Source organism: Chaetodon trifascialis, chromosome 3 (genome assembly GCF_039877785.1).
Source record: "Chaetodon trifascialis isolate fChaTrf1 chromosome 3, fChaTrf1.hap1, whole genome shotgun sequence".
NCBI lineage: Eukaryota > Metazoa > Chordata > Actinopteri > Chaetodontiformes > Chaetodontidae > Chaetodon > Chaetodon trifascialis.
In genome coordinates this window covers 4,101,737-4,116,724 of record NC_092058.1, presented here as the reverse complement: position 1 = coordinate 4,116,724, position 14,988 = coordinate 4,101,737, and the positions used below count along the sequence as shown (strand labels likewise).

The following is a 14,988-nucleotide window of genomic DNA, read 5'->3' as shown; positions in this document are numbered from 1 at the left end:
ACCTGTTTTTTGTGTTTTATTTTTTTCCCCATAGACTTCACTTAGGCATTCATGTATTACCTGAAAGGTCTCAGGTTAAACTGAAAAAGTTGAGGGTGACTGGCCTGTTGATCATCTGTGAAGTGATGAGAACGCAGACGGTGATGTTATTGAGTCCCTGGTTCATCAGTGGTTCCAGTGCTCTGTGCTAACACGTTAGCATATAGTATGTTGAGTGACAGTCAAAGGCAGTAACGCAGTTAGCTCGAAAGCTAAATGAGCTTTGATGTCAATCTTATGGGGGGTTTTTAAGTGTTTTTAGTGCTGAAGATAATAAATCTAATATTCTTTTTTTAAATTAGGATCTACTTTTCGTTATTAAATCTAAAGATGGCTAGTTATTGAAATCTGCCATGAAGCTAAAAATCCAAACACATGGTTCACGGCTTTTGCATCATATCTGAATTAGGGGCAAAAACAAGCCTTCCTCAGCTTGTTTTGGTAAATTACTTTTAATTTTGGCCAATTTTGAATTAGCAGCTTCTTTAAAACCGCTAATGGTGTCGTTTTAAATAATCCAGATCATACTGCTCTTACTCAACAGACACAGCATTAGCATGGAGCACAGGAGTGAATGATGGATGAATATCATGTCTGTTTTTTCATCTCTTAAAAGTTAATGAACAGGCCAGTCTCCTGTGAAAGAAGTGTAATTTTAGGGGGGTGAGTGAAACGATCATTTCACAAGCCATAGAGCTCCTCATTACCTCTAATTTCTTTGATTGACTACTGACCGCGTCACAGCTGATTTGCAGAGTGTTTTAGCTAGATATTGCAAGAGATGACTATAAAATCATCCCTATGTGGTCCGATGAGCCTGCAAATGGCAATAGTAACGATAAACTATAGACCAAGCTATCAGCATCGGCAGAGAGAAATTCAGCTCATGGCCAGTCAACACGGACATCCTGTCAGCAGCTTTATGAGACGAAGCCAGAGATGCAAACAAAATATTTCAAAAGCTTTCGCATGAGGACACGTGAAGAGACACAGCAGTTAGACGGACAGGTTGTACACATGGATAAGAAGACACACTGAAACCAATAATAACAGTAATTTTTCATTCAAACCATGAACTAATCCAATGTGTTTGTCTTCTTCTGGGTTTTGCTCTGTTGTCATCATCGGCCTCACCTCACCATGCTTCAGAAGACATGCTTATTCCTACTCTTATTACCTGTAAGTAGAGATTTCACATCAGGACTGACTCCTTCCTCAGCCCATTATTTGTTCCTTATGACGAGCTTTTGATTTCTGCTACAGTTTTGTCTTGTTTTCTTGTATCTTGTTTGACTTGTATTTAACCCCATTTTGAGGATACATTGTTTGTCTCAAAATATTCAAAACCCTAAAGACATCCTGACAGCATGCTGGGAAAAAAAATGTCCTGTGGCTGCAGTAGGATCCACTTTTCACCTGTTTACTCACTTTCCAGCCAACTAGACATTTAGACTGCATGAGAGCAGGAGTACAGGAGCATCTGACAAACTGTGACGTGACGCTCGGTAAACAAAAACAGCAGCCAGCAGGTGCGATATGTCAATAGGCAGGTGGCAGTAAATCATAACTCTAAAGGAATATGAATTCAGGTGAGCGGCACAACGTAGCCCCCAAGGTTGAAACTAGAAGCATCGACTCTTTCAGCAGCTTGCCAAGTCTGTTCATAAAATAAGCTGATCTGTCTGTCACGGCCTTTTACAGTGATGCTAATCAAATTAGTTTAATAGTTTGTAGTCTAATTCAATCAAAACTGGCCATATTAGGAAAACTAAAGTGGAGATATGGATAGATACAGTGTAGATACAGTATTAGCATTATAAGTTTAGCATGAACACAGGAAGTAGCTGGTTAGTTAGTTAATTAGTGACGGAGCATTTCTATTGGAGCCACGACTGGTTCAACATCTTCCTCCAGAGCAACTCAGCAGGACGTTTTAGCAGAGGTCAGTGTTTCTTGAAATTTGGGCAGTGGCACTGTACAGTATCAGACATGCGCCCTGCAGCAAAGCGCCTCTTCATCGGCTGCCGTAAGTTCTCAGGATGTGGATTAAGTGCAGCATTAGTTTGGCGGTGAAGGGGAAATTTCAGTCGGACTTCATCTGCATTGTTTGCACGGTCCGTCTCTTAAAGTGTCTCACCCCAAAAGGTCAATGTAATTCACTGTTATCTTCTCGGCCAAGTGGCCGTTTCCTGCTTATTAACCAGTTCTAATGAGGTACTATTATGGCTGTCTGTTCATACATGCACAAGCACGTACAAGCACACACTCCCAAATCCGCGCAAACACGCACGGCGTTGCCCCGAGCTCACCTGCAAATCCCTGCAGAGAATTTCTGAAAACCTGTGCTTCTCCAGCTGTCTTCAAAGCATCCGAAAATTTCCTCCAAATGCGCGGCAGAGTCCTAACTGAGCGGAACAGTCATCACATGCCAATACTTCTTCTCAAAGCAGCCGCCCCGAGGCCGTTTGACCCGACAAGAAATGACTGCGTTACACTGAGGAAGTGGCACAATTAGAAAGACGGCAGCCATCGCTGTGGGTTTGCTGATTTCCCGCTCTCGCTGCTGAGTTTAATTTGTTTCGGCATAAGAAATGAATCCACGCTGCCGTATTCTCCCTCCCAGAGTGCCTGTGTTGAAACATCCGCTGCTAACCCGTAAGAAAGGACACAGTCCAGCCCAAATACACAAACACACACACACCTGAAGAGGAGTCCTGCACAACTCACACACTCTGCACAACACACAGCACAACAAAATTTACTGGGAAGCAGACTTTCCCAGTGTTTCGAGGTCGATTCCAGCGGCCCTGGATTTATTCGTTTATATTCCATAATGAATATTGCCTAATATAACAATATCAGATTTTTTATTTCACCAGTTTCTTTAATTTGCTTTCAAAGAACAAGATCAGCATCAGCCTCAAAAGTCCGGCATCATCTGGAAGTAATAACAGCGATTAAAAGCCTGAAAGAAACGAATGACTTCTGTTGTTTTGGAGGATCTGACAGATAAACAAAGCACACACACAGTAAGAAATTAGAACACACAAAAGCAGCTGCGCATACACATGTGCACGCACACACACAGCTGTAGCCCAAGGATGTTTACTGTTAGATGAGAGAGGGATTTAAAGTCCTGCAAGACTCCTGCAGTCCTGCAGTCTGTGTGCATTTCCACTCTCTCTCTCTCTCCTCACCTCCCTGTATCCCTCAATCTCTCCCTCCCTCGCCGGGTCCTCCTCTAAATCCTGTGATACGCAGATGAAAGTTTGTTTGGGCTTCGCCTGCAGCCTCCTCTGGAGCAACCGCTGTCATCCTGAAGTGACTGACTGTCTGTCTGACTGCAGCGCCGGCTGGGGATGGCTCCGGGGTGTTTGAGCTATCTCGCTGCCAAGCGACCGGCTGAGGCCATTCTAGTCATAATACAGAGTTCTGTCAATCCCTCGACAAGTGAAATAAATGCCATTTCGCTTGTTTGATTGGACGCCTTCAGGTAGCCCCTGTTGACTTGCTAAAATAAATGCGATTCCCTCTGCGTGGCTCACTTTCGAGGAAAACGCTCGTAGCCTATAAACGGCGGCTGCATGGTCCATTCTTAGTATATATTTGTAGCTATATGCAAGCTGTAGCTGCAAATGTGTTTGGACAATGCCATCTAAATAATTCATGCAACAAATGCCACTGAAGTCCTTGGTTGACACTTTTGTAAGCTGCATCCTCGTGCTCTTGAGAAATACTGAATTAAGTTGTAAAAAGTAGTTTAATGCATTTATTTTGTTTAATAGTGACGGAAAGCTGTAGCTGTGTAACAGCATCCTTGGGCTCTGCTAGAGATGTTTAAAGATAGGATTGTCAAGAGCTGTCAAAAGGTAACCGTGGTGGTTTTAGAAATACTGCTGACTGAAATTTAAATGCTAGCTTTTAAGAACATCAATCAAGTTAAAATGATCTGCTTTGAGATTTCCTTCACTAAGCATCTTTGAGCTGAACAGACACTCACGTCACACGACAAAACTTATTCTAGTGCAAGCTTTAGAGATTTACTAAAATATATATTTACAATATTTATGTATTTAAACTGTTATTTATGTTATTATTCTCAAGTTTAAATCTTTCCATCTGCATCTTTGAAACAGTTGATCTGTGAGGCTTCCTCTGTGGATCCCTCACATTTACCTCAGAGTCGTTCCAGCTTCTCATTGGTTAGTTCAGTCACATGTGAGATCGAACAAGGAAGTGTTGCTGTGAAGCTGCTCAGGTGTGGAGATCAGTAATGTGACCACCACACACTGAACGTCAGTATCAGAGCAAAACCAAAACTGACTCTGATGGTCACACATGGCACACTCTCGCTCCTCAGTGCGCTCGTTCACGTCACAGAAAGAGAAGTTTTGTCTGTTTGGTCCAACACCTGATTCACCTGGTTTTGTCTGGTGTGACATATACGTCCGTCCTGCAGCGTCTGTCGAGGGTAAACGTCTTTAAATCCATTCAGAGGCTTTATTTTCTCATCAAAACTTTTCTTTACAACTTTTAAAAGCACCGATTCAAAAAAAAGGTCCAATTCAGAAGATTAAACAGCAGACTTTTGTGTATTTAGGAGATACTGACACATGGCCTTCATCAAATACATCAAATGAAACGACACTGACACACACACCTTTATTTAAATAATCAAAGCACAAACACAAAACTGCATCCTCCACGTTTTAGAAATACTCAGTGATGAACTTCAGTAATGAATTTCTCTAAATGGAGTATCCAGCATTTGGGAAATGAACCCTTCAAGTGCTCGTGACACCTAATATATCAAAGAAGCAATAATTAAAAAGCTTTTTTTTTCACCAAAGAGTTCACCAGCAGTGCCGTCGCTTCGCTTCACTCCATTTGTGTCTCTCAGTAATAACGTCTCCTCTCGAAGTCATCAGCTCTCAGCTCGTCTCCCCCCCAAAAAAACAACGTAGCCACCACGCATCGCTCATTATCGACACATCAAACGGCCTGCAATTAACATCGCCGGGGGCACAAAGTAGTCCATGATTCTCGCCACGGTCGGCACCCGGCGGGGTAACCTTAGTGCTTAATGAACTGCCGCCGTGACATTCATTAAAGAAGGATTATGTCGTGCTCATTGCCACTTACAATATGCAAGGAATTTGTCATTTAAACGAGTCCATTAGCGGGATGAATGTGGGATGGGTGGAGGTGTGGAGAAGGAGGGGGGAGGAGAACGAGGAGGCCTTTCACACGTTTCTTCTTCTACTTCTCCTTTTACCTCTCAGCTGCCTCTCTGCATTGTCTCTCCTTCCCTTATCTTCCCTCCCTTCTCTCTCCTCATCCTCACCGTTTCCTCTCCCGCTCTTCGTCTTTTCCTTTCTGAGCTCACCTCCTCGTCCCCCTGCCCACTTTCTGTCAAAGTGCAGTCAGATGGCCAGGAATAGGCCACTCTAAGCTCCAATCACGCAGGAGGTTTTGAGGCTCCGTCGCCTGTAAATTGGTATGGAGTAGAGGAGCGTTGAATCTGGGGTTGATGGAAGGAAATGATTATGGGAGAAACTTTGCCAGGCCATTCCTCCTTTTCTGTCTTGCACTTTTCTGTCTCTCTCTAACACCTCCGTCTCGCTCTCCCTCTTGTCCTCCTGGTTGGTTTCCTCATTCCCTTGTTTATTCTGTTTCATTTTTTCTTTCCACTCTCTGCTCTGGCTTTATAATCTGTGTGATGTTTCATTTCTCTGTCTCCTGGCTGAATTGCTTAAGTACTCAAGGGCAAGTCATGATCTGATCCCACACACACACACACACACACACACACACACACACACACACACACACACTAATATACAATGATGCTGCTTTAATTTCATATCTCTGCATATCTCTTTCAGTCACACACATATATTATTGTCAGTATTTTGTGAGCCAGCGCAATGATAGGGATGAAAAGAGCCGTTGCCTCCATATCTGACCTCTCGCTTACTGCTTTCTGACCTCTACACACACATAAAGATGCACGCACGCACGCACGCACACCCACACACTCGCTGATGCACACCCACGCGCGCGAGCACAAAGCTCGTGGATGGGAACGTGCGCAGCGGGCGCGGATTATTATGTGTATGAAGGCACACAGACGAGCTCAGCATGCACCCACACGAGAACATGCACACAGACCACATGCATGGATGCAAAGATGGCCACCAGCCCAGGCTCCGAAGGAGTTCTGTTTCATGTTGGGTGATTGTGCAACCGAAGCCATCATTTAGTGCTGGTGCAGGCAGTGGTGTTCCTTCAGCTGAGGAGGAAGATTCATGCTTAACTTTGATGCAGGAGACAGGAGTTTAAGTCCCATCTCAGACCAACCACAGCTGTTCTTTGCTGTGATGAGGCCTCATTAAATTTAGTTGAACTTAGTTGAAATCAAGTTTTCAATGCGGTGGTGGACGAGCTTTGGTATCTTTTAATTGTTTAAAATAACTACAGTTGAGAATCATGGGACTTCCTGTGCGTGTTTAAAGTTCAAAAGTACAAACGAGAACTTTCTCTGAACAATAGTGAGTCATGTAGGAACTTGAGGAATATTCGTCAGTGGCTTGTGTTTAACCATCTGCCTTCCTGCAGGAGAAGAAAGCGCTCATACTCATTTCCCTTTTCTCGCTCACTGAGTGTGAAGTTCAACCTTTAAGGAGTTCATTGCAGGGAAGACATGATTAATTCTTTAAAGGAAATAAGTATTTCTATTAATTTGTCTTTTGGAGTGACTGTGCAGGATTGAGCAGTCTCACAAACAGGCGTATAGGCGGCTTCGTGATAGGTCACTAAGAAACACACCCACTCACTGGCCAGTGTTCGCCAACAGCCAAATACAACAGACACGTGTACAAAACACTGAACATCCAGCACATGCAGCACTTCCACAGTGTTTGCTCACAGGCTCCAGCACGCACTCAAACCCCTTTCATACTGGACGAAAAGCCGGCAGACATCCTGCTTTTGTCGTCAGTGGGAAAGGGTGCAGGTGATGGCACATAAACAGCCCCGAAACTCGACGTGCTCGAACATCGTTCACTTGACTTTTACTAAAGTAAAGGATGCAAAAAGTGACCACTGGCCTCCGTGCTGCTTTCTACTGTTCCCTGTTTTCTGGCCTGTTTGTGACCTTGAACGTCACACACCATAAAAAAAAAAAAAAAAAAAGACAAACTCATCTACTGACAGTGTCAAAGGAGACGCCTTTTTTAGCAGGTTTACCCATGTTTAAACAACCTGCATGTATGCTAATTATTCTGTAAAAATGCATGAACATATTGGGTGCATGCTGGCCCTGCAACCAGTGCCTATGCATACACACACAAACACACACACACACACACACAGCCCACTGTGTGCCATTCGTGACTAGATGTCAGACACTTAAGTAAGTTGAAGAATGTGTTGGTGGATTCTGGAGGAGGTTTTTCTGTTGACTTCGGAAAAAGAAATGTGAGATGATTTTTACATGACTCAACCGGAGATAATTTTTTGTTTTTTAAATGATGTGTTACTGATACACATATTAGTGACAGGGTCTGCTGTTCATTTGCAAAGCACAGCAGGCACTGATGTGAACAAACACTGCTCGTACACTGTGAGAAACTTGGTTAATGGGTGTCCTGACAGCTTGTGGGCAGCGCCAGATTCTCGGATGCAGTGTTTTGTTATCACACTTCTGAAAAGGCAAATCATGTTCTGATAAGTGATTACAGTGTGAGTGCTAACCGGAAAATAAACAGAACTTAAGACAGAAATCACCAAATCAGAGCTCATCTTCATCCTAACCATGGATGCAACTAGATTTTGGGCTGGTCTGAAGCAGCTTGATGAAGTGTTATTGCTAGCCTTGGTTTTGTTGTAGATATGTCGGGGAAGCTTCTGTATTCTGTCAAAATTATGGTACTTTTCAGTCTGGTGTATTTCCCATAAATGGAGCATTGTGACTTTATCAGCCATCCTAACTTTGCACTCAGCACCTCAGCTGCTGAGATTCAGAGAAATGAGGAGCCTCCTACAGCTTTTAAGAGAATCATTTTAACATTTGTCTCCGAGTCTGTCTGAAAATAAACACACAAAGTAGTCCCCTGGAGTGGCCATTATGGCTAACTGCACAGGGATCCACACTGATGTCAGCTTTTTCTCTCAGCTAGCATTGTGATGCAGGATCGCGGCGGGGTCAAGGACCAACATAAAACCAGATTTACTGCTGGTGGTTCACACCTATGACATTCCTTCATGTAAAATAACTGTTTACATGTTGTAATGTTGTATATAATATAACTGCATATGGAGGGCTGAGCGTTCGTTTCCTCAAATCTCTACCTCTAAGGTGCAGAGTGCAAAGTTAGCATGAGCCATAGCCAGTCACAATACCATAAATCTCCTTTAAACACGACAGTACAAACTCTGCACAATGTAAAATAGAGAGCTATTCAAGATGGGTGTATAAGGGCAGGCATGGCACATGCGTGACAACATGCATGCATGCATGTGTGTATCACAAGTTCAGCACTTGTTCAGCACTTGTTAGGCTGTCTGGCGTGCACCAGCTTACAGCCACGGATGACAGTCCAAAAGAGCTGCTTCGACTTGCTTTGCTGATAGCAGCTAGAAAATATCTTTTATGTGTTGTATGTGTTTATATGACATTACCACAATGTGGTTAGCCAATCAAGGACCACGCTGCAACAGAGCCTGTGTTGTTTTTGAAAGTCAGGACCCTGAATGTTTCACTTAGCGGTGCATTCGTGGGGCTTTGTTGGCTAGTGTCAGCTAGCTTTCTTTGGCACTCATTAAAGAGGTTAAAGGTTAAAGAGACCAGTTTACCAGTTAGTGACAGGTCAAGTCACGAAAAAGTCCCAGGGAATGTGGCCCTGAAGAAGGTCTAATGTAATGCTTGATCATCCATTGTGCTGACTTGCTGTATGTGAGACCACCGCCGTTAAAAATGAAATATTCTCAATGAAACATTGCACACACTTCATAAGAAATAATGAGTGAGACCAGATGGATCACAGACCTCCTCCTTTGTTAGAAAACTTAACAAAGACTAAAGCGTTCCTGCACACAGACACGATATTAACCACAGTGAGCTGCAGTTATACATTACTCAAGTGGATAACCATTATAATTATCAAGAAACCTTTCAGAGCCATTTTGAGAGTAAAGGAAACCCACTGTGCTTATTGGCTGTCCTTGGATTCGTCTTCAGTCCCCAGATCAACCCAAAGCATTGCGGTCATAATGTTCACCAAGGTTGCATCATACTTTCCAGTCTGCTGCTTCACAAATGGATCAAGATGTATTTCTGTCACTCGTTAAATGCACTTCACATATGAAAGGAAAATGCTTGATAAAGAAAAATTCTTGTAATTCCCTTGATCTGCGAGGTCTCCATCAATATTTGTGAACACAAGCAAGTTTCTCTCAAACCAAGAGGCCGCAAGGCTGTTTCATTTCTGTGGTTGGTTTAAAAGCCTCTCCACCGGCAGAGATTCTATTTTCTATCAATTATCTATTATCTATCAATATCTGTAAACCTCTAAAACCCAAGAATTTGTTTTATTGATGTCGAATTTTCTTCTTTTTTCTTAGAAAGCCTCTGATCATGAACACAATGAGCTTTTCATTTTCCACTTTTTGTTTTTTGAAGGATTTTGTGAAAAAACTCCACTTTAATTTGAACAAAGTCCACAGATTACCAGCCACTGATGATTCAGTAATGTCAACTGGGTGTGGACCATCAGAAGAATAAGCGTCCCACCACCTCACAGCACAGATTCGGGGACTGAAGCCAAAGCTCCCTCTTGCTTTCTCAGCTCCTTCTGTTCTGCTAACCTGAGGTTTGGCGCTCGTACGGGGCCGACTGTTCCAACAAAGTGGATTTCACGCTCAAGGAGTTTGACGAGGAGAGGCACAGAAGTAAATAAATTGTCTGCAAATGCCTTGTAGTTTTGTCCTGCAGGAAGTGTCGATGCAAGCGTCCTGACTGCATCTCCTGATAATCCAAGCTCAGGCTTGGCACACTTACCCCGCACTCTCCCTTGGTAGAAGTCAGAGTTGCAGAGTGTGGCTGAGATTTCTGTTCATGCCCAAACCTCGAAGCCCCACGGATCAGGTTTCCCATGCTTGTATTGTCTGAACTACCCCTTAAAAAGAGTCATCATTTCATCCACAGTTATGCTCCTCTGGCTGTCTGTAGGCCTAATCTTCCAATGTGTGTCATTCTGCTGTTCATCTGAAGCAGTGAGGCTGTTGACAAAGTAGATGGACGGATGAAAGCAAGTACTGGAAATGGTGACGAGGCAGTACGTCAGCTTCAGGGCCACAGTGCCTGCCAGCTTCCCCGTAAGCCTTGACACCAGGCGTTTGTACTCTACCCACTGGCAAGTACGTGCCCGTTATTTGTTGAAGCTCTTAACCAGGCATGTCAGCAGCTTCAGCTGCTCTTGACCATGGAGCATACACTCGCAGACGGCCACAAAATCAGCACCTGTGAAGGTTCTTTCAGGGTTTATCAACTCTTTCCTCAAGCAGCAAAGCTGTCTGCGTCCCGCTTTCTGCCTGCTCTGTGTTGTATCAGGCATATCGTCACTGTCGCGCTCACACTTTCTATCTGGCTGTCTGCCTGGTTCTCACTCAGGCTGTCACTCTCACTTCCATTGTGAGCTGAAAAGTCCTGATCCTGGCCTTCCTGTGCTGTGTTTTCTGCCTTGCTGTCACTGTTCTCTGACTCCCATGATACCATTCAGTGTCTGGGGTGTTGGAATATGTAGTATTTATCCGCATTCAATCCGGAATAGGCGCTATTATAAGGTTTCTAATAGATTTTCTAATGCGATAAAGGAAACTCTGCTTGAATGTCACAATAATAAAGCACAAAGCAGGTGTTCCTTACCCAGAAATGGGAAGTTCCAAAAACAACTTTGCATTAGACTCACACAGTCACAGTGTACATGGAAAGTCTGGGGGGTAATCCCGCAGGACTTTAAATTAGACCTGGATTTTATTCACTGCTTTTTGACAGATGTAAATTACAGCTGGTTGAAGAAGCTCTTGACTTCTGGACTGTTCCATTGATAACGTCATAATAAGCAGCTGTCAAAGTGGAAAGTTGGGCCATGTGTGCATAATTTGGTCTGATTTCAGCTAATAACATGAGATTTCTGGAACAGCGCTGTTGATTACAGAACACAAAAGATATAGATCCGCACTGAATGCTCACTGTGCTGCCAAATTACTTTATTGTGTCGTCCAAGTTTTTCAGAAATCAATGCAGGTTGGGCTGAACCTGCCCGTCTTCCCCTAATGAAATGCTCCAGCCTCAGACAGACTGAAACTAATAACAGTCCTATTCAGCCTGCAAAGTCCAACATTTCCAGGTTTATCACCAAACACCAGTGGTTGCGTCCATTTATCCAAACAGCTCTGTGATGAATAACATATGCAGCCTGCTAACAAAGGCAAACCGTGCTTCCTTTAATCACATCGTGTGATGGTTTCAGTTCACCCAGTGGTTGATGACCACTGGAAGACAAAGACTTCAGTACAATACGGTGATGTGCTGTTTCCTGATTTAACAAGTTGGCCAGGATTGCCTGAATGCTCCATTAAAGATACAATCTGAACTGAATGGGTTGTGGAATAATGCAGGAGAACTTTTGTCTTTCTAAATCAAGTAAAACATTTCCTCGTTTCCTCTGAAGGAGCCTTTACAATGTGACAAACCTTGTGGGCCTGGTGTGAACCCTTTGAATCCATCTAGGTGTCGCCCCGGCTGGCCTCTTTGTGAAGAGATGAAACAGACTGCAGAACAGGACATGAAGTCGCACTTCAGCATTTGACATCGTTGTATTCTGTTAAGAGCAGCAGTGCTTTTTCTATGCAATGAACAGAATCAAACATTTAAATGAGGCACGCTAATTACCACGTGCAGCATGCTCAGGGTCATAGTACCTTTCTGACGTGGCGAACAGTAAAATCGGCAAGTTGTTGTGCAAGTTCTGGTGAATCTACCCGTCGATGTTTGACTGCAGTGGCTCGCTGTCGTTCCTGCCATCTGGAGTCTCGGTGGACTTAAAGCTGAAGGTTTAGGTGGAACTCAAAATAGCCAAGTGACCAACAGATGGGAGTTGTGACACGTGAAAAGCAAATGGATGAAAAAAAAAACAAAAAACACACTCCAGAGACATTTCAGCAGCAGTCACACAATTACAGTTATCATTATATACAGCCACTGCAGAAGCCCCACATGTTAGCGAAGCGCTGAATGTCAGCCTCTCCCCACTGAACCACCACCCATCCTCTCCTTGCTTTATTTACTCTGGAGAAATAAAATATACCTTTTTTCATAATGTCTAACTGAAACCCATCCAACGATTAAGTCTGTGGTTTCCTCAGCTGCTCAGAATGTGAGACATCTTGCAAATGAATCATCTTTTACTGTCGAAATTCATCGGATGGGTGAACATACAATAATGTAAATGTAAGTCAGCGCCGTCAGTGTGGTTTTACTGAAGAACTCATACTTTTTATACACCGCAGTTGATCTGGTGCCAGCAGAGTGTTTTAATATAATATCTGAAATTGATTCCACAGTGTGAAGTGCTGAGTGAGATACAGATGATATAGACCGGCTGTCTGAAGAGAGCAGGGTGTTTGAGCGGGGAATTTCAAAACCAAAATCTTTTTTTTTCTTACATCAGTCTGGTTTTCCAAGGCCGTTCTTCTAAATTACTAATTTAGTAACTTTAGGACACCCAGGACAGACATGCCAAAAGAACAAGAGTTTTAAGAAAGAAGTACTTCAACTTCAAAAATGTAATAAAATCCCAGTGATAGCCTGTTTTGGTATGCAGATCTGCACGAGGCACTCTCAGATTGTACTGCTTGTCCTTGTAGCTTGTTAGCTAACTCTGCCTGATGATAGTCCCAAAAATTACATGCATACAAGGTCTTAAAAATATGTTTTATTTCTTGTAAATCGTCGTCATGAAACAGTAACAGTGTGACTTAAAGGCATGGCTATAAATATAAATTGAAGTCTAACCATTTTCCTAAATGTGCAAGGTTTGCGATTCCATTTGCGATCCATTTAAAAAAAAAAACAAAAACAAAAAAAACCCATATAGATTTAACTTTTGGATACTGCAATGCATAAAACACAATGCTCATCCTCATGTGGTCGTTTGTGTCTCCTCTGTGTTCAAGTCACTCTGCCTGCTGTTCTCCCCATGATCATCTCCCTGACAGTATTTTTGGTTTGTGATCTACGTCTGTTTGTAAATATGTGCATGTGTGTTCACACACCTGTATGTATGTGTAAATATACATGTTCCCGTCCGTGCTTGTGCATGTACCTTTACGTGTATGCTTGTTTGTGTGTGTGTGTGTGTGTGTGTGTTCACACGACTTTAGGAAGCTGGCAAAGAAGCAGAAGGAGACTGCCAGCAGCTCCACCCAGCAGAGGGAGATGGGTCCGGTCACCACAGCTGACAAGAGCACCACTAAAGTCAGCACCCTGCACAAAGACGACCCCTTCTCCACCTCCAACCAGGACCTCAACGGATTCAGTAAGTGGAAACCCTCTGTGCCTCAAGTAAAGTAAAAGGTTGATTGTGAATTGAATCATTCGAACACAATGTGGCTAAAATTGTCTTGGATAATAATTTCAGCCGTAAGTTAACTTTTGTTTCTTTGTCTCCGCGCACACGCATACACACATACTGTATATCTGTGCCATTAATCATTTTGTCAGATTCATTTATTCAAATAGTGGACATCTCATTTGAGAAAAAAAAAGCTCTCCATATGTTCCTCTTTCACCGATATCAGCAGTGTGCTGTAGTGCTTCGCTGGCCTCCGCCTTACTCACTGCAGTTGTAATCATTTTCAGCTGCGTTCTGCTCTGTGACGCCTCCTACACATTCAAGTGCATGTATGCATCTTGCATTGGGTATTTCATGTATGCTCACCTGCAATCTTATAAAAGTCAGGCTGCCTGCGTGGCCATGTGGGTGCATATTCCCATCTCTTGAAACGATGTGCATGTGTGTGCGTATGTGTCCAGGGTAATTAGACAGGGCCTCTCAGAAGGGCATTTTTCCCTTGAAAATGTCAGGCTGGCCTTTTGGGAGTGCTTGGCCATTGAAAGCCAGGGGTGCTGGAGAGGGACTAAGTAGCAAGCTAATGCTCGCCGTAATTGCCTGCACTCTTCCTCAAACTGCCCATGCTGCAGTTCTGACATACAATAATGTTTTTGCATTGAAAACGCTTAGAAGAGACCACTTTTCTCTAGACCTTGGACGTACAATAAATCTGTGATATTTAAGACTTTGAATTTGTCTTTGCTTTCAAATAGACTTGACCATTGGGCATTAGGGGGAGGAAAGTAGTTTTCTTTTAGACCTTGGGTGTTAAAACTTCTTGCAATTAGACCTAACTACACTGTGGCTGCATCAATGGCTTTGGTTTTTGGAGAATTTAGGGAAAAAATAATTACTTTAATCTAGGAAATGGCTAATAATGAATGTTTCCATGAAGACCACATCTATAGTGGATTATGTGGGTATTCATAGTGAATTTGAATACGCACTTAATGCTTTATGACTACGCTCAGAAACACACATAATGCTTTCTGGTGCAATATATCAACAGTCAGTAAGTAAGGTGTGGAGGTTATGGGGGTGCCAACGCTGTAGCCAGGATCAGCTTCCTAGAGAAAAGAGAGGAGAGAAAGCCCGACTCTAAATGAAAGCAGAACACGGTAAAGTCTGTCATACTGAGCTGAAATGAATGAAAGTTCATGTAAATTAGGTACATCACATGCTGGGGATTGGACCCTGGAACTGGTTTGTTAGAAAATTGACCACTATGGGTCAGAGAGCACACAGTCATCTGTTGGATTCAAGCTCTTTGTGT

At 43.1% G+C, this 14,988-nt stretch overlaps 1 protein-coding gene across 12 annotated transcripts in view; it reads left to right on the top strand.

Annotated features, from left to right (window-relative positions):
* The window catches only part of ptprt (protein tyrosine phosphatase receptor type T), a 320,800-nt gene that overhangs the window by 229,537 nt on the left and 76,275 nt on the right, over positions 1-14,988 (top strand). For 7 of the 12 annotated variants that reach the window (XM_070992933.1, XM_070992915.1, XM_070992896.1 and 4 more), the window contains one exon: positions 13,486-13,640. In XM_070992933.1, the coding sequence (XP_070849034.1) occupies positions 13,486-13,640 (155 nt within the window). Of the gene's footprint in view, positions 1-1,188; positions 1,219-13,485; positions 13,641-14,988 lie in introns of all 12 variants that reach the window. The other 5 variants (XM_070992925.1, XM_070992906.1, XM_070992887.1 and 2 more) reach the window with 2 other exon arrangements.